At 40.0% G+C, this 16,333-nt stretch overlaps 1 protein-coding gene across 2 annotated transcripts in view; it reads left to right on the forward strand.

The window, feature by feature from the left end:
- The first annotated feature begins 1,699 nt into the window (after positions 1–1,699).
- Positions 1,700–16,333, forward strand: part of HECTD2 (HECT domain E3 ubiquitin protein ligase 2) — a 33,951-nt gene continuing 19,317 nt past the window's right edge. Inside the window, exons 1-7 of one of the 2 annotated variants that reach the window (XM_084525560.1) lie at positions 1,700–2,237; positions 7,394–7,523; positions 10,429–10,567; positions 13,033–13,135; positions 14,015–14,104; positions 14,681–14,745; positions 15,544–15,589. In XM_084525560.1, the coding sequence (XP_084381686.1) occupies positions 1,998–2,237; positions 7,394–7,523; positions 10,429–10,567; positions 13,033–13,135; positions 14,015–14,104; positions 14,681–14,745; positions 15,544–15,589 (813 nt within the window). In that variant the 5' untranslated portion in view covers positions 1,700–1,997. The remainder of the gene's footprint in view (positions 2,238–7,393; positions 7,524–10,428; positions 10,568–13,032; positions 13,136–14,014; positions 14,105–14,680; positions 14,746–15,543; positions 15,590–16,333) is intronic. The other variant, XM_084525559.1, reaches the window with a different exon arrangement.

The following is a 16,333-nucleotide window of genomic DNA, read 5'->3' on the forward strand; positions in this document are numbered from 1 at the left end:
GGTTTGATATTTCTGTGGACAGCAAAAATTGATATCTTGCTCTGGTGTAGCATTAGTTTTTTGTGAAATAATCTTGCTAAAATGCCATTTCAGTATTTTTGAAGCTATCAAAAAAACAGACCCTTATAGCTCAACAGAAATGAAAAAAAAAAAAAAAAAAAAAAAAAAAGGCATTATGAAATCATTTGTATATCATTTGTATACTTTCTCTTTCCCTCTGCTTCTTCTTTCTCTCTGCAGGCTTAAGGAAACAGACCCTTTCCATGTTTCCAGTTGGCATAGCTCCACAGAACCACTATGCCAATTACTTCCAGTTGAGGACTACCACTGGGTGTATAGCTGCTTGTACTGAAGTTGTTGCAATTACTATCATTATGTTATTTCTCGGCAAGGAAAAGAAAAAAATGAGTGAGTTTTGGGGGGCTTTGTTTAACTGCAGTGAGCCACTTACTCATGCCAACCACTGAGAGCAACTTGGAGGCAAGCACAGTGAGAAGTGAACTTCTTGGAAAGAATGGCTTTCAAATTTAACTTGGTAGGGAGACAAAGGGATTTCTTAATGAAACCTAATAAACTTTAGGTCTGCCAGTTCCTTCACAAATGGAAAGCATTTTTCAATGTGTTAGATTACCACTGCAGTACCAATTATGCCCTTGCTTTTATGCATCATACAGAGATCTTTACCACAGCTCCAACCTGCAGGAGCTACTTGTGTAATGCCAGTTCCGGGGAAAAACTATTGTGTGGTTTACCTCTATCCAAGAAACCATCTTTAAGATTTCTTGCACATAACTATTCGCACTCCTTTGATTCCTGCACTAGGAGGGGAAGTCTCTAGGCTAATTAAGATCTGAAAGCAGCTAGCTTTAGGTGGCAGCTAGTAGTTTGAAGGACCTAAATGTTTTGTTGCTCAGTATAAACAACCACAACAGCCCTCTCATGTAGGACTCCCCATAGCTTTGCTTACCAAGTCAAGTGGTAGGTCAGTACCCCTAGACATCTACACTAGATGTTGTATTATGACCAGTTCAAGACAGCGTGTCTTCTAAACATTATTATTATTATTTTATTTTTTTAAACAGCAAAGCTTCAGCAAGCCCAGGGTATGGCACTGAGGCTCTGAAAATGGGTCATGCCTCAGACGTCCTGAGCTTCTGCTGTTGCTGGATCCTGGCTGCGCTCTGTCTATGCCAGTGAGACACGGAGAGAATCTTTTTATGCTTAGCTTCTTTATTTTCCTCATTAAAGAACGTGAAACTGTAATTATATTACCATGTGGTAACAAGGCGCTGTGACAAACCCCAAACCCTGCTTGCGAGTGTAATGCACACCACCGCTGAGATGATGAGGAACGGGAGCGCCACGCCGGCACCCACCCCGAAGTCCCTTATCCGTAATCCCTCATTAATTACTCGTCTACTTATTCACTCGCTGTCCTGCACCAGCCCCCTCAGGCCCGCGGACCGCAGCGCCGGGCTCGCCCTCCCCCTCCACGGCGGCTGCGCAGAGCGCGGAGCACAGCCGCGATTCCCATACGGCCGGCGCCCGCGCTCCCCGCCCGGCGCCTTTTCCTGCGCTACGGAGTTTCCGTAGCCGTGTCCTCCGCTGCCCCCGCGCGGCGCCCCCGGTCGCCAGGCGCGTTTCTATGAGGCGCCTATAAACAACATGGCGGCGGCCGCCCCTCCGGCTGCCCGCCGTCTGTAGGTGGCGCGGCGGCTGAGCGGGGCGCGGGGGCAGCGGGGGACGGCGCCGCCGGCCGCCTCCGCCCCGCTCCGTCCCGCACACTCCCACCCCGCTCTTCGCCGGGCCGCGGCGGGGGCGGCCGGGCCGCGCTCCGCCCCGCCGTGCGGGGGTGTCTGGGCGCCCGGGAGCAGCCCCGCTGCTGCGCGAGCGGAGCGGAGCGGCGCGGAGCTCCTCGGAGCGGCTGCTGGCCCGAGGGGACGGGGTGCGGAACCGGCGAGGGGCCAGGAGCCGGGAGCGGCGCCAGGAGCGGGGCCATGTCGCTGCCGACACCCCCGACGGCCACGGCTGCCGCCGACCTCCCCCCCGGCCCCGGCCCCGACCCCGACCCCGGCGCGGAGCTGCCGCCAGGCGCGGAGCTGGGCCAGGGCAGCGCGGCCCCGCCGGGGGCCGAGGAGGAGGAAGGCGAGGGTGAGGAAGAAGAAGAGGAGGAGGAAGGGGAGAAGGAGAGGGAGAAGCTGCCGCCCCTCCCGGCGGCATCCAGCGCGGCGGCCGGGGTAGGTCGGGGCTCGGCGGGCGCTTGCTCCGCGCCCCGCTCCGGGCGGGCACCGCCGGCGGCGTCCCTCGGCTGCCGAGCCCGGGGCGGCTTTCATTCAAGTTTCTTAAAAATAACGAGCGCGCCTGGAAGCGGTGACATAACGGAGCTATAAATTCTCCCTCTACTTATAGTTCTGTAACATTTTACGACGGTCTGCTCGCTCGGGTTAGTCATGGCTGAGGATTTGCAGCGCTGTCGGTGGGGGTTTGGGAGCGGGGGCTCCGGCTCCTAATGCGCGTATGGCAGCAGCTAGCTGGGAGAGGCTCCTGTATTTTTAACTTTTTCTTTAGAAGTCTCTTCCGTTTTTTGCGTTGTGTTGAAGCCAAGATGACGGAACAGCTCGGTAAGTGATGAATGAGTTAACGCGGGTTTAAAAAACTAAATGTTGAGAAAGGTATTTGCCAGAGCAATTTAGTTTCAAGAAACCTCATTTGAGATGTTTAATCATATTTGAATTACGATTTTCTTTCTGCTGACTGTACAATATTGTGAAACATAAAATTTTCCTGGCATATGCCACTTATTGTGTATAACTCAATGTTAAAGCTTGTTGTAACTTATTCAGTCCATCAATGAAGCAAACGTTTTATCAACCCTATACTAATATAGTTATGAGACTACAGTTCAATGGTTCTGATAAGTATCAGATTTACTAGAAATTACCAGCATCAAATTACCATAATTTGAGTTTAAAAGATTGAGTGCTTAACGTTTATGACTGTCATGAAATAATTGTGATGTTGAACCAAGTAATTGTAGTCAAACTGCAAACTCGTTTGAGCAGCTCTGCCAATTTGTGTTTTGGCTAAGATATTCCAATCTTCTGAGAGGCTTTCAGCTTCCCAAATCTGTCAGAATTTGGGAGGATGTGTTTGTTCTTGTGATTCAGATAGAGATTTGGGAGAAGGCAGTGATGGTCAAGTACCTGGGAGTGATTTTCACCTTTGATAAGGTACAGGTGCTCCATTTCAGCCTTGGAATGGGAAACGCCAGTCCCTTAGAGAAGATAAACAGTGATGGGTTACAATGTGTCAGGCTTAGCTTAGGTAGTGAAAAATGCATGCAACTGATCAGCTGTACAGCATTTCCAAGGTCCTGAAGAATCAGGAGAAGAATTTGGTTTGTGACTGGGCATCCCACATGCCTCTCTGAACTGCTGTCTGCAGGTATAAATAAGTTGTCTGAGATGACCTGCTACAGAGCAGCTCGGATCTGGCTAGGTGTGATTGTTTGTCAGATGCATGGGGGACTTTGAACTTACGGAGATGCATGCAGATCTTTATAGTATGTTACAGAGGGAGAGCTGTGTGGAAAGATGTAATAGATCTTTCCACAGCCCTGGATTTCTCTGTGTGCACCAGAAGGCTGGTTTTGGTCCAAATGTACCAAATAGGGAATGCGGATATGCTTTTGCAACACCTTTATGTGTTGAAAGAAGGTATTGGATTGTTGGTCTGCTGAGCCCTAGTGTTGACCAACCTACGCATCTAATTACAAGGTTTTGGGGAGTATGGCGTGAGGTTCATCCTATACAAAATGCTTTTAATTTCTTTTGTATTAGAAGTTGTGTTTCAACATCGAAAATGAATGTTGCTGAATCAGATTCTCTCACACACTTCTAAAGACAGACATTTTCTCACTGCCATCCTCATTAAACTGGAGAAAAGTTTATAAGGTGACTAAAGGGGGAAATTGTCTTTAAAACTTGCTTTTTTCTGTTAAAATTCCTTTTCTTTAAAAACAAATGCCTGATACAAATAAGAAAATACTTCCGATTATGTTTGTTTTCTCATTGTCTCTGCCTATTATTTCAAAACTTAGAGCCATCATATGATGACTTACTTTGTCTCCGTGTGAGAGTGAGCCTCAGATATCCTTGTCTCAAAACATCTCCCCAGGTTGTTTGTGCAGTTTACATTTTCTTCCATGTGCTAAGGACCCACCATAGATTTGTGCAACATGACTATAGCTTCCTAGAAGGCAACAGGAAGGTGTGACACATCTTTGAAACTTTCTGTTCTTCATAGTAGCTCACAGCAGTTTGTGGAAAAGGTCAAAATTTGAGGGAGTCGATAGATAACCACATCATACATTAGGGCATGAGCATGAAAGATTTCACATCTGGCATTTAAGCTGGCTGAAAGTTGGAAGTGTTTATGTGACTACCACTATTGCCATTCACATCGTGGCTTTTTCTAGCCAAGGACCACATGGAGTTACTGAAGGAGGGATAACCCTTCTGTGTGTTTCTCTTTTGCTTACTTTCCTAAGGGAAGTTGTGGAGCTAAATTACTCCATTAATAAATTAATGTGGTCCTGCAACGTGCCAAGGTTTTTATGGGTTGAATAGCGGTTAAAAAATAATACATAAGGGGAGGTCGTTTGGATGTCAGTATTCAGATTTTTAAATAACTTCCCACAAATTTATTTTCACTTGCGTCCTGTAAGCAGGAACAAGTAGCGGTTTCTGTAAAGCAAAAGCAGTCTGATGTTACACCTTTCAAAATATGAATGGAAGGGAAAATTTTATTTTTTGAGTAGGCTGTTGCACTGACAGCTGCCTCTGGGTAATCTGAGCATCCTCCGTGTTTTCTGACACTCCTGGTCTTTGCTCACTACATACATATGGGTCTTGAGTGAGTTAAGTTAGGGCTGAAGAGCAAGGATTTCAGAAAGCTCTTCTAGATGGTCTTTTTGTCTCTTTTTCCGCAAGCACTCTATATGTGCTCTTTGCAAGCAGTTTGACTTGCTTTCACCATCTGGTTTCATTTCAATAATGAAAACCATAAATGTATAAAGTATAAGGCTAGTACTTCTCCAGCCTTATGGAGGACTTAATGCTTTTGAAAAAAATTCAGTAAGAAGCCAGCAGCATTGTGAGTTATTAATATGCTCTTAGAAAAGGATTAGAGGAGGATTAAAGACGGCTTTGATCCACTTCCTCCAAGCATGCCTGTTCCGTATGTGGGGGTTCAGTTTTCTGATGGCTGTGTGTTTGTAGCATTTTAGGCTCTAGAGGCTCGTTGACCTCCTACAGAGTTTTATAAGTATGACACAGTGCTGTACACTTGTCCTAGATTACTCTCCCAGGAGATGTCACAGATCCTCTTTAATGAGCATGTACTTCCCCAGTGTTCCTCCAGGGCTTTCCAGCAAAGCCTTTATCCATATGTTTGTTTAACATTGTTGGAGCTGCACTTGAAGCAGGATGGGATGCAGTGGAATAGCGCATGCAAGCTTTGCTCTTTCTGAGTGCTTCTTAGGACAGTGGCACTAAGAAGCTTTTAAAATAGCCATTCGACTATACAATTGCAGTGGCACGGCTGGAGTGAAACTGGAAAGCTGAGGAAAGGTTATGTCAGTCCAAACGGCTGTCACAGTAGCCTGCTTCATAAGAGCTCCTCTTATGATTTCTCTATGATAACTGCTCCCTATTACTCATAATGAGAATCATCCAAACTCCAGGTTTTCTACCTAGAGCATGTGTTCTTGTGACATAGCAGATAAACTTTAGATCTGGATTTGTTTAAAAGTCCTTTTTCATTTAGTCACATCTTGCTGTGTTTACTCAGGATCTGGACTTCCCACTCGTGTGCCAGGTGAGTTTTAAGAAACATCTTAGTGATACTTTAAGGCTTATAGAATAATAATTTTTAAAATAGCTAATATGAAAATAGTAGCGGTAATTGCATTTTGTTTGAACATTTGTTGCATACAACGCATTTGGAGCTAGAAATTGAAAGTTGATATTTTTAAAGCTAGAAGTCCTGCTGATTGCTCAGATTTGTAATTTGCTGAGTTATAAGCCATGGAAAAATGGCTTGTTTTGACACGGTTATTTAAAATTCCTGGCAGTGTACCAACTTGCGTACACTGTAGCATGGCAGGTTTATGGGCTATATTATTACCCTCCTGGTGGTATTTCAGGATGTTGTGGTGGAAGTGAAGTGCTTTCCTCAGAACTCGGGCTGTGTATCTTAGTCAAAATCTATTTCTTTTAACAGGAAAGGGAAATGTATGGGGTTTTAAAGAAGAAAAGGATATGTTAATTATTCTGGAATTCCTACTCTCATTTGTGGGTTTGTTTTTGGTTTATAAAACTACTTTTTTTCTAACTGTGAGCATAGATACTAGATGTCAGTCAAATGAGTCTTTAGGTTAATGTAAGGCTCAAAATCACAATGTGCAAGAAGACTGTACGTTTTTTAAGTAGATCTGCCTTTGCTGGACATCAGCTGATCTCTTGGAGCTGAGATGCAAATGAAAACTTCCATCACACGACTTCTGTTGTCTTGGACAAGCCCCTTAACTTACCTGTGCTTTGCAAATTCTCTAGTGTAAATAATTATATCTAACAGTCGCTTAGTGACTATTGGCACATTGTGTCAAACATTGATTGGCACCAACCTGTGAAAGTCTGTTGTGTTGCTTCATTTCTCTTCGCTGTTAAAACACATTAGCATTCATTCCTTAGAAAAAGTTTGAGCAGACTTCTTGGCAGCAGTACATGCTGATACTAAGCAATTTTTTATTTTTATTTTTTTTTTAGGATAGTGTTAAACAAATGTTTGTTGGATAGCCTTTCTTTGGTGGCTGCTGATGCTGAAAACTTTGAATCTGGTGTTTTTATCCAGGTAGTCAGTATTTAAATGTTAGTAGCAACAGTCTACACAGAATCTTTGTTTCCGTATTTCAGTTTTGGAGGAGTTTGCCTAAACTTCAGCATATAAGGGTTACTTGAAAAAGAAATGTGTGACACTTGTATCTATTTAAACTGAGCTGGATGCAGTGAGGAATATAAAAGTATTTAGAAATTAGGACAAGAAGTTAGAATGCTTTCAACAATATATTTTTTTTTTTCTCCTGAGTTACCTAGGGATATATTATATACTACAAACTAATGCATGAATTGTTAAATGTAATGTAATTGTATGTTACTTCTCCTGATTCAAATTAAAACAAACTTGTAGAAACATCATGTATGTCTCATTTAGGTATTAACACTCATATTTCAGGATAACAAGCATTTAAATATTCTTTGTAATACCCCATGAGTAAGATTACTCTTGCAGGAATGTATTAGCCTTTTATAGCACACTGTCATCTTAATTGCAGGGGTTGGAAAGAGGAGCGAAAAATCAGTTTTCTACTTTCAGCAATTTCATCACAACTATCAACCAAAAGAAAGAAGGCACCGGAAACAGAAATTCACCTACGCAACTTGTTATACCTAACATCAAAAATGGTAAGAGAATAAAAGCCTTGTGTTACTTAGCTACCAATCTAAGAAGGTGCTCAGTGTTCCACCAATATTTCTATTGTGATAGTGCCAGAAAACTTAGAAATCTGGATTTTATTAGATTACATTGTCCTGTACATGGTATACTCAGTAATATATATACTCGGTAGAGGTCATGTCTTAGAGACAAGTTAGATAAGAAGAGCAAATGGACCTGAAGGATAAGTTTTAAAGAAAGATACAGATTCAGAAGTCCATTTCCAGATACTGCTTGTCGTAACTCCAGTCATACAGTAGATTTCTCTAGAATCTGACAGAATTTTGTAGAGATTTTTTTCTAAATGGGAGGGATGGCAGCGATGAGGCATGCATAGGGCTTTTAAGGGAGACTTGCTGAGAGTCCCTGCTTTTCAGTGAAAATGAAAGCCAGTGATAACAAAACTCACAGGCAAAGAATGGTAAATTCTGAAGAACTTTAAAGGTGAGAGGGAATGTTGTTGTGATATGAGGTAAAGCTAATTGATGGAAAGTTTTCAAGTGGAGCTGTGTATTCAGTATGATAGGCTAGAATCATGAAGGCTGATAAATAGTATAAGTTAGAAACAAAACTGTGGACAGGTAATGTAAATTTCAGATTTGTAGAGAAAAAAGTGGCTTATAATGTGCAGGACTGGTTTCCTTAAAAAAAAAAATCTATATTCTTGCTAGCTGTTCTGAAAATGTAAAATGGAAGATCTTTTTTTTTCGTAACTTTGCTCATGGAGTAAGGAGGTGCCTACTTTTAAAAACAAAAATGCAGGGGAAAAAAATCACTCAAACACAAAGGACAGTTATGTGTAAATGAGAGCTCGAATAGGATTTTTTCTTTTGCTCAAGTCGCTTTGTACTACACAAAGGAAATGAAGATGACTGGAGATGACCACTGAAGGCTTCTCCCACTGTTATATGGAAGAATTTGAGGTATTGCATATTTTAACTTACCAAGGTTAAAGTAGAAGTGGTGTACTTGAGGACAGAACTCGGGGTAAGGCAAAAAGAAAATGCTGCAAAGCTGGAGAGAGCTCTGCTCATTCTTTGAAAGTATAGTAAGACCTCATTAATAAAGCCGGAAGAACCACCTTCAGGTGGTCATTTCTCTCACCTATATATTTAAGAAAAATCTTCATATGTAAACAATTGCACTATTGTTGGAGTCTGAAAGATTTCAGAGAAATAAAAAGTTTTTCTTAAACATTTTTCTCTAAAAACTTAAGTTAACATTTTTCTCTAAAGCTGCAAGTGACAGCTTGTCAGTATTAACTACACAACTTCGAAGCTTTTTAACTGAAACGTGCATTAAGCTGTTTCATGGACTACTAGATAATGTGTGTTTCATATATGAGAATTCTTAATTGTTTCCTGTCCAATTTCATCTGAATAGTTGCTTAATACAATCTTAGATTATGATATGAAAGTCTGCTGCTAACTAAAATTTAGGACAATGTAAAATTAAATCTAATCTTGTGCCAGGCAATGTGGAAAATGCAATAAGCTTTTACAGAATTCATGTTACTTCTTGCATCCAACAAGAATGGTGAACTCAAACACAAGTCTTTCTTGAAATGCCCCTGGATCTTGCTGCACATGATACTGTCCTGGCTGTAATTAATGTTACACTAGTACTTAATTTTTAATTTTCATCATTCTAATGTATGGCAATATTTATTATAGTCATGGATATGTTCTTGAAATTGAGAGCTCAATGTCTAAAATTGAGCAGGCGTTCTAGTAGTCTGTGTTAGTCAATTTTTTCTTGTATCAACAAGATTTTCCTCCTCAGTTTTTGATCATTTCCTAAGCAGTCATGCACTGCTGAGTCTTTTTACTTAATGTAACTGGGCAAACAGCCAGAAGTGATTATTTTTTCTTGTCTTGTAATACTGGATTATTGATGTTTATAAACTCAGCACATAAAGTTTCAAGTTTGTCCTCAATGGAATTCATCTGACAGATCTTAATGAATATATTTGAATCTCACACAGGCAAATAATTCTATTTACAAATAAACTGGAATTATGGCAAAGCATACAGAAGTTGACAGTATTTATTAAACATATTATTAAAACTCAGTTTTAGTATATCTAATTTAAGCAGTGTATTTCAAAGCAAACTGCATCACTGACAGGGTGCAAGTTACTAAGTTTAACACCTGCAGCTTCAATTCACTGTAAAGAGAAACGGCTTCTGTCAGCTGCTGTCTCTTCTACAGATGCAGAGAATATTTTCCTCATCTCAGTGTATTCAGCTGCTTATAATTCAATGTTTAATCCATCCAAAATTGAGAAGACAGATCAAGAGTTAACTTAAAATTACTTGTCTTGGAGCAGAAAAATAATACATAGTCTTAGTTTCTTTTAAGTTAGTTCATCTGCATAAGCAGAGTGCTTACATCGTGGTATTGTTGGGGCACCTTGGCTTGAATTAGTATGTCCACTTTTTTTTTTTTTTTATTGCTGCTCTTGTCTTTAAATTGTTTTAAGTTTCGGCTGTGAGATTGGACAAGGTTAAACATCAGAACCATAATTGGGGATGGAGAACAGCCCTGATCTATAGTCTTCTGATAAATGTTAGCTGAGTTAAATCACAATGACAGCTTCTCTATCATTATCGTGAGGTAGAAGAACCTGCCTTTGTGTTTTGGGGATTTTATTAGCATATATTTCCCTGATGTGATAAATGAAGAAGGCAGGAGAGTAGTGATACTACTATTGTATTTAATTCAAAAATAAAAATTAAAAAAAAAAAAAATCAGTGTAGGCTTTGGAGTTTTTTCCTAGTTCCTGTACATCTATATTTTACTAGCTGAATGTTCATTTATATGATTGCATTGTGTTTATTGTTCTTTGCATCTTTTTTTTTTTTTTTTAATAAGTGAGAGATCTACCACCTATTTGTCTCGATGTTAGACAAAAGCAACGAATCTCTATTGACACGCTACCCCAAGAACTGAAAGCACCCATTCCTCCTGAACCTTCCCTTCCTATCCGAACCAAAACTGTGAAAGATTTCCAGTAAGTTGCACTGGTATTTCTAAAAGCATACTTTCTTTGGACTTTTTTTGTCCTAATTCGTACATCTGATTTTTCTTAACCTCAAATGAGTTACGTTCAGTTCAATAAGACAATCTCACAGTAGTAGTCGTTACTTTGTTGTCATGGTGTGATTGGTAAATCTATTACTGTGAAAATTATCAAAAGAGTTTCTCTAACTTGACATTTGTTGTTCTGTTCAATAAACAGCAAAGCTTATATTTCAGAGTTTCTGACGTTCAGTGGATGTTTGGTTTTAGAACAAGTACGTACGGCTTACTTTAGGCTGGAAGTGTGTTGCTTGAGTTTGTTTTTCTTTTAATATCCTTGAGTATTTTACTGGTAGAGAAATATTGGTCAGGAAATGGGGAGGAATATTCCTAGGAAGAAGCCTGATCTATCTCCTTTTTTTGAATAGATCTATCTATTTTTGAATAGATAGATGGGGGAAAAAAAAAAATCAAAGTTGCTTCCAAAGACACAAGCATAGACTTTTGTCATAGTTCCACTCAAGTAGGCAGCCGAGCTCCACCATAGCCACTCTCTCACTCCCCCTCCTCAAAGAGGAACGGGGAGAAAATACGATGAAAAGGGCTCAAAGGTTGAGATAAGGACAAGAAGATCACGCAGTAATTATTGTAACGGGCAAAACAGACTCGGCGTAGGGAGACAGTAAGATTTATTGCTTATTACTAACAAGCTAGAGAAGTGAGAAATAAAGGAAAGAAACCAAAAGCACCTTCCCCCATCCACCCTCTTCCACCTCCTCCCCCCAAGCAGCGCAGGGGAACGGGGGAATGGGGGTTATAGTCAGTCTGTAGCGCTTCTCTGCCGCTCCTTCTCGATCACTCTTGTCCCCCGTGCTGTGGGGTCCCACCCACGGGATGCAGTCCTTGATGAACTGATCCGGCGTGGGCTTCCCACAGGCAGCAGCTCTTCCAGAACTGCTCCAGATATGGGTCCGTACCACGGGGTCCATCCCTCAGGAGCAAACTGCTCCAACCTGGGTCCCCCACAGGCAGCAGCTCCTGCCAGGTCACCTGCTCCTGTGTGGTCTCCTCTCCATGGCCTACAGGTCCGGCCTGGAATCTGCTCCAGCAGGGGTTTTCCACAGGCCACAGCCTCCATTGGTGCAGGGCCACCTGCTCCACGGTGGTCTCCTCCATGGGCTGCAGCATGGAACCCTGCTCCACCGTGGTACTCCATGGGCTGCAGGGGGACATCCTGCTTCACCATGGTCCTCACCACAGGCTGCAGGGGACTTTTGCTCCGGTGCCTGGAGCACCTCTCCTCCTCCTCCTTCATTGACCTTGGCATCTACAAGGCTGTTCCTCACTCCTCTCACTCTCCCAGCTGTTGTGTGGCGCAGCGTTTTTTTTCCCTGTCTTAAATATGTTCTCACAGAGGCGCAAAACAACATCGCTTACTCTCTTGGCTCTGGTCAGCAGTGGGGCCCTTACCAAACATGGGGCAGCTTCTAGATCCTTCTCACAGAAGCCACCCCTATGGCCCCCTGCTACCAAAACCTTGCCACATAAACCCACTACAACTTTTCATTGCTCTTTTCCATGTTTGAAGTCTTGTGCATTCAGTGAGGAGAAGGAATGCTTTTTGATTATTCAGTGTGTTTATTTGGTGGAATACCCCTATTCAGGTGTTCTGAAGAGCTGAAATTGTTACCATATTCAGATTTTTGTATGTATTGACTTCTGTCTAATTATACAACTATCAAGAGTTTCATTCTTTCAAGTAAAGTATTAAAAAGTCTGTAGTGTTTTTGGTTTGTCCCATTGATAATTTCTTTGTGCTAGATATTAACTTTATTTTTATGACGGAGGAAGCAATCTGGAATTTGTATTGCCAGCATTATAGTTCACTAAGATAAAATTTGCTTTAAGTATTCTTTAAAATGTCTAACATTGGACAAAACAGGAACTTGCTTTACAAGGTCAATACTTAAAAGGATTTCAAGGGTAAATCCAGATTTTCTTGTCAAATAATGTGCATAGTAACATACAAAGATTAAGGATTATTTGAAAAATGGAAAGATAAATAACGTTTGTTACAGTAATAATGAAATTGACTTGTTTAGGAGCCTGTGTACTTAAATGAATAAATTAGTCTCAGAAATCTTATCATGTCAGTGTTTCTAAAACATAATTCTGTTCTACTAATGATTTGTCTTAGCATACTGAACTGTGACACCATGAATTAACATTTTGAATAAGACATTGCTCAAGTATATCAAACACAAACTATGCTTTTGTTCTCTTGTAATGCCATGATCGTATAATGACAAGGAAGATGTTAGATACTGATATTATACTTGTCTGTCTTTTAAATGTGCTTAGTGAGGAAAGCTTGGAGTTATAGCACAGTCTAAAGTCTAAGTGGCTGGGAAGATTTAGCCCTTGTTATTACCTGTCTTTTTAATGCGTTCTCTCTAGGGATGATATAGAAAAGTCAAAGTCATCAGGAGACTGGAAAGCTGTACATGATTTTTATTCTACAACATTTGATTCTTTCCTGGAGATAAATGCTGCATTTAAGGTAGAAAATAATTCATAATATTACTTAGTAGTTACCGTGATTTGGATCCTCAAAGCATTTAGATGCACATCAGTTAAAGGCTTGCAACTAGTTGCTCAAACCCACTAGGATTGTTTTATTATGATCTTACCTGCCTTTGGTACACAATGTGTTATGGCATTGATTTATTTATTCCAGTTTAAGGAACAGTATTTCAAGTCTAAGGTACTATATGTAAGGTACGTTCTACACAAACTACAGTTTAAAAATATTCAAGTTGATGCAGCTAATAGGCAAACCTGGAAACAGAAATTCCCCGTCCTTTAAAAAAAAAAAAAAAAAAGTGATATGCATTCAAGTAGTATTGCTGCTCTGTTATGTTGGCATATTCAGTGTTCCTTGGGCAAGATCATATATTTGTGAAAAGTTTCTGAATATATGCTAAATTAATATTTCTTTCTTACTACAGAGCAAGATGTGCTTTTGATGTTTAATACGAACCTAAGCAAAATAACCTGCGACACTTAGTTACTTAATGAATATTGAATGGTTGTAACTTCATTCTTGAATGAATCGATCATCTCGTGATCGATTTACACCAAAGATAGAAGATGAACATTCTGTGCAATTTATTATTTGAGACCCTCTACATTTTAAAATAGAACAATTAGGTAATGGAGTTATGTGAATAATGTTAAAGTGTAAGATAAATGTTCTTTAGTTTCATCTTTCACACATTAATAAAAGTGCCTTAGAGTCTTATGTTTTGATAAGGAAAATAAATATATATATCTGTATGTGTTTTGTTTAAAAGTGCTGATAAACTTTTATTTTGAAAGACATGTCAAATACTCGAAACATTTCAAAACCAAAATGTCTCGTTTATTATCTAACTTGCAGAAAGATACCAATTCTGCATTTAATACCATTGAGGACTCTGGAATCGATGCAAAATTTGTGAATGTTGTCTATGATGCCTTATTGAATACTGTAAGTAGAAAAAAAGAATTCATGTTTGATGATCTATCATTTCATCAAGTAAACTTTCTGAGAAGCAGTTTATACCAAAAGTATTTCTCAGATACGTATGATTTCTGAAGAATGTCTCCAAACATACTTGAAATTGTCCTGTGAGGATTGCCGTAAAGTCATGAAAATTGCTCTAGTAAAAGACAACAAAATTCTTGCTAGTATTAATGCGGTTCATCCTGTGGTAGATCTCAAAGAGTGCTTGGAAGAGAAGACACCAGTGTGGTGGGACACTGCGTGATGAGAGAGACGGAAAATGTGAGGATGGGAGTAGTAAAAAGTAGATACTGTGTCTAGTAAATGCAAGTCAGGAGTAGCGTAGAAATAATCTGTACGGCTTTTAAGTTGTTTGAAGTTTTGAAAGCCATGGTTGATACAACTTCAGGCCTCACCTAATAGCCTCTGAGGAAAGATATAGTCAAAGATTTCTTAGCTGGCTTGAATCACAGGCAAAACAAACTTGCCTTTTTGTACACTCTTATACCAAGCATGTATAATTTGATCAGATATGATTTTTCCCTGCTCCTTTTTCCATAGCCTCAAGATGTTCAGAAATCAGTCCTAAAGGGAATAATTAATGGTCTGCTACAAGAATGGAAAGGGTAAGGATAACCAATGTTTGCGTTGCTGTTCCAACGCTTACTTAGTACTGGTATACTTCCTATATTTTACTCTATTGTTTTAGCCAAAGAAATAAAATGTTCTCTTAAAACTTAACTTGACTCATAACTTGTCTCCTTTTGTCAGGCAAATCTAATGAGACTTAGCTTGAGCTCTGTAAGCTGACATTGAACCTCTGAGAAGCAGATCTAGCCATATATCCCCGCAGAAAATCTCAGCTGCTTGTTGCCAGGGCAGTCTTTCAGGAATCCCAACTGTGAGATGAATTAGGGAATTTATCCAGAGTAAAAGATACTCCTTCTGACCCTAACGATTATATAAGTTTTAACTTATATAATTTCTTGACTCAAAGTTTGCTTTGTAATATCATTATACCATGTAGTATCAATATCATGTTTCAGCAGCACTGAAAGGGCAGTACAGCATGCAGAAATGATTATCCAGGAGGCATGGAGAGGACAAGATCTTAGCAAGAAGTAATAAAAGTGAGAATGTAGCATACTTAGTATGATTCAAAAAGAGATGTAGCAAGAGACAGCCCTTTGTTGCAACTCATCCTTAACCCTACCTGTGGCTAGTGCTTTCTCTACTTTTTTTTTTTCTACCTTTAGAGAGTAGTCAGAATCTTTGAAACTGTCCTTTCAGTGATGATCCTGAATATGGTATTCAACACGTATTGACAAAACAAAGTTAAATCCTAGGGTGTGTGATATCCTAACTATTGATGTGTATATATATTGTATACATACAGCATTTCCAATACATTCATTGATTTGTAGGCCGCGAACAAAAGATGATCTTAGAGCATACTGTATACTTCTACAGGTAAGAAAAATACAGTATTTTTAGTGAAGTACATGTCTACTTAATTTATAATCTATAAACCAGTATACTATGCAAACAAGATACTTAGTATAACTGATAAATTTCACATTTAATTTCCTATCATGAGATTGTATTAACATATGGAAGAAGTGTAGGGTATGCATGATGGGAACAAGAGTTTAATGGCAGAGTTGATGGGGGTAAGACTGCATACATTAAACCCATGAACTGAGAACACAGGCATGCAATTGTTTCCTATCACTTAGTATTGAAAGAGCAAATGTTGTAGACGGTTATTTCCTACTTATTGTCAGATCTCCTTTATTGCTATGTTGCAACAATGATCTTTCCCAAAAGTTTCAATATATGCACTTTTTGGTATTACAGTAACTTTCACTAGTATTGCAGCTTATCCAGCAGTCTCCCTCCAATCTATCTTATGACTCCATTGTCTGATTTCTGTCTACGTTAACTGATTACCTTTCCTACTAAAATTGATGAGCATTTGTAGCAAATTCCCCCTTTAAGCTTTGCTAGTGCAGATGACACCTCTCCACATGAGAGAATCTTCTGCTGTTACTTGAAAGATCAGATAGTAATTTAGTTTTTGAAGACAACAGCTTTCTTCTCTGGGGTGGCACGTTAGCTGTGAATTATGAGGAATCATTCTACAGAAAAGTGGGAGTGTGTGGACTCGTAAGAGGGAAAATAAGGAGTGCGTGGAAAGACTGGAGAATCCTTATT

The sequence above is a fragment of the Aythya ferina genome, assembly GCF_964211825.1.
Source record: "Aythya ferina genome assembly, chromosome: 7".
NCBI classification, from domain to species: Eukaryota; Metazoa; Chordata; class Aves; order Anseriformes; family Anatidae; genus Aythya; species Aythya ferina.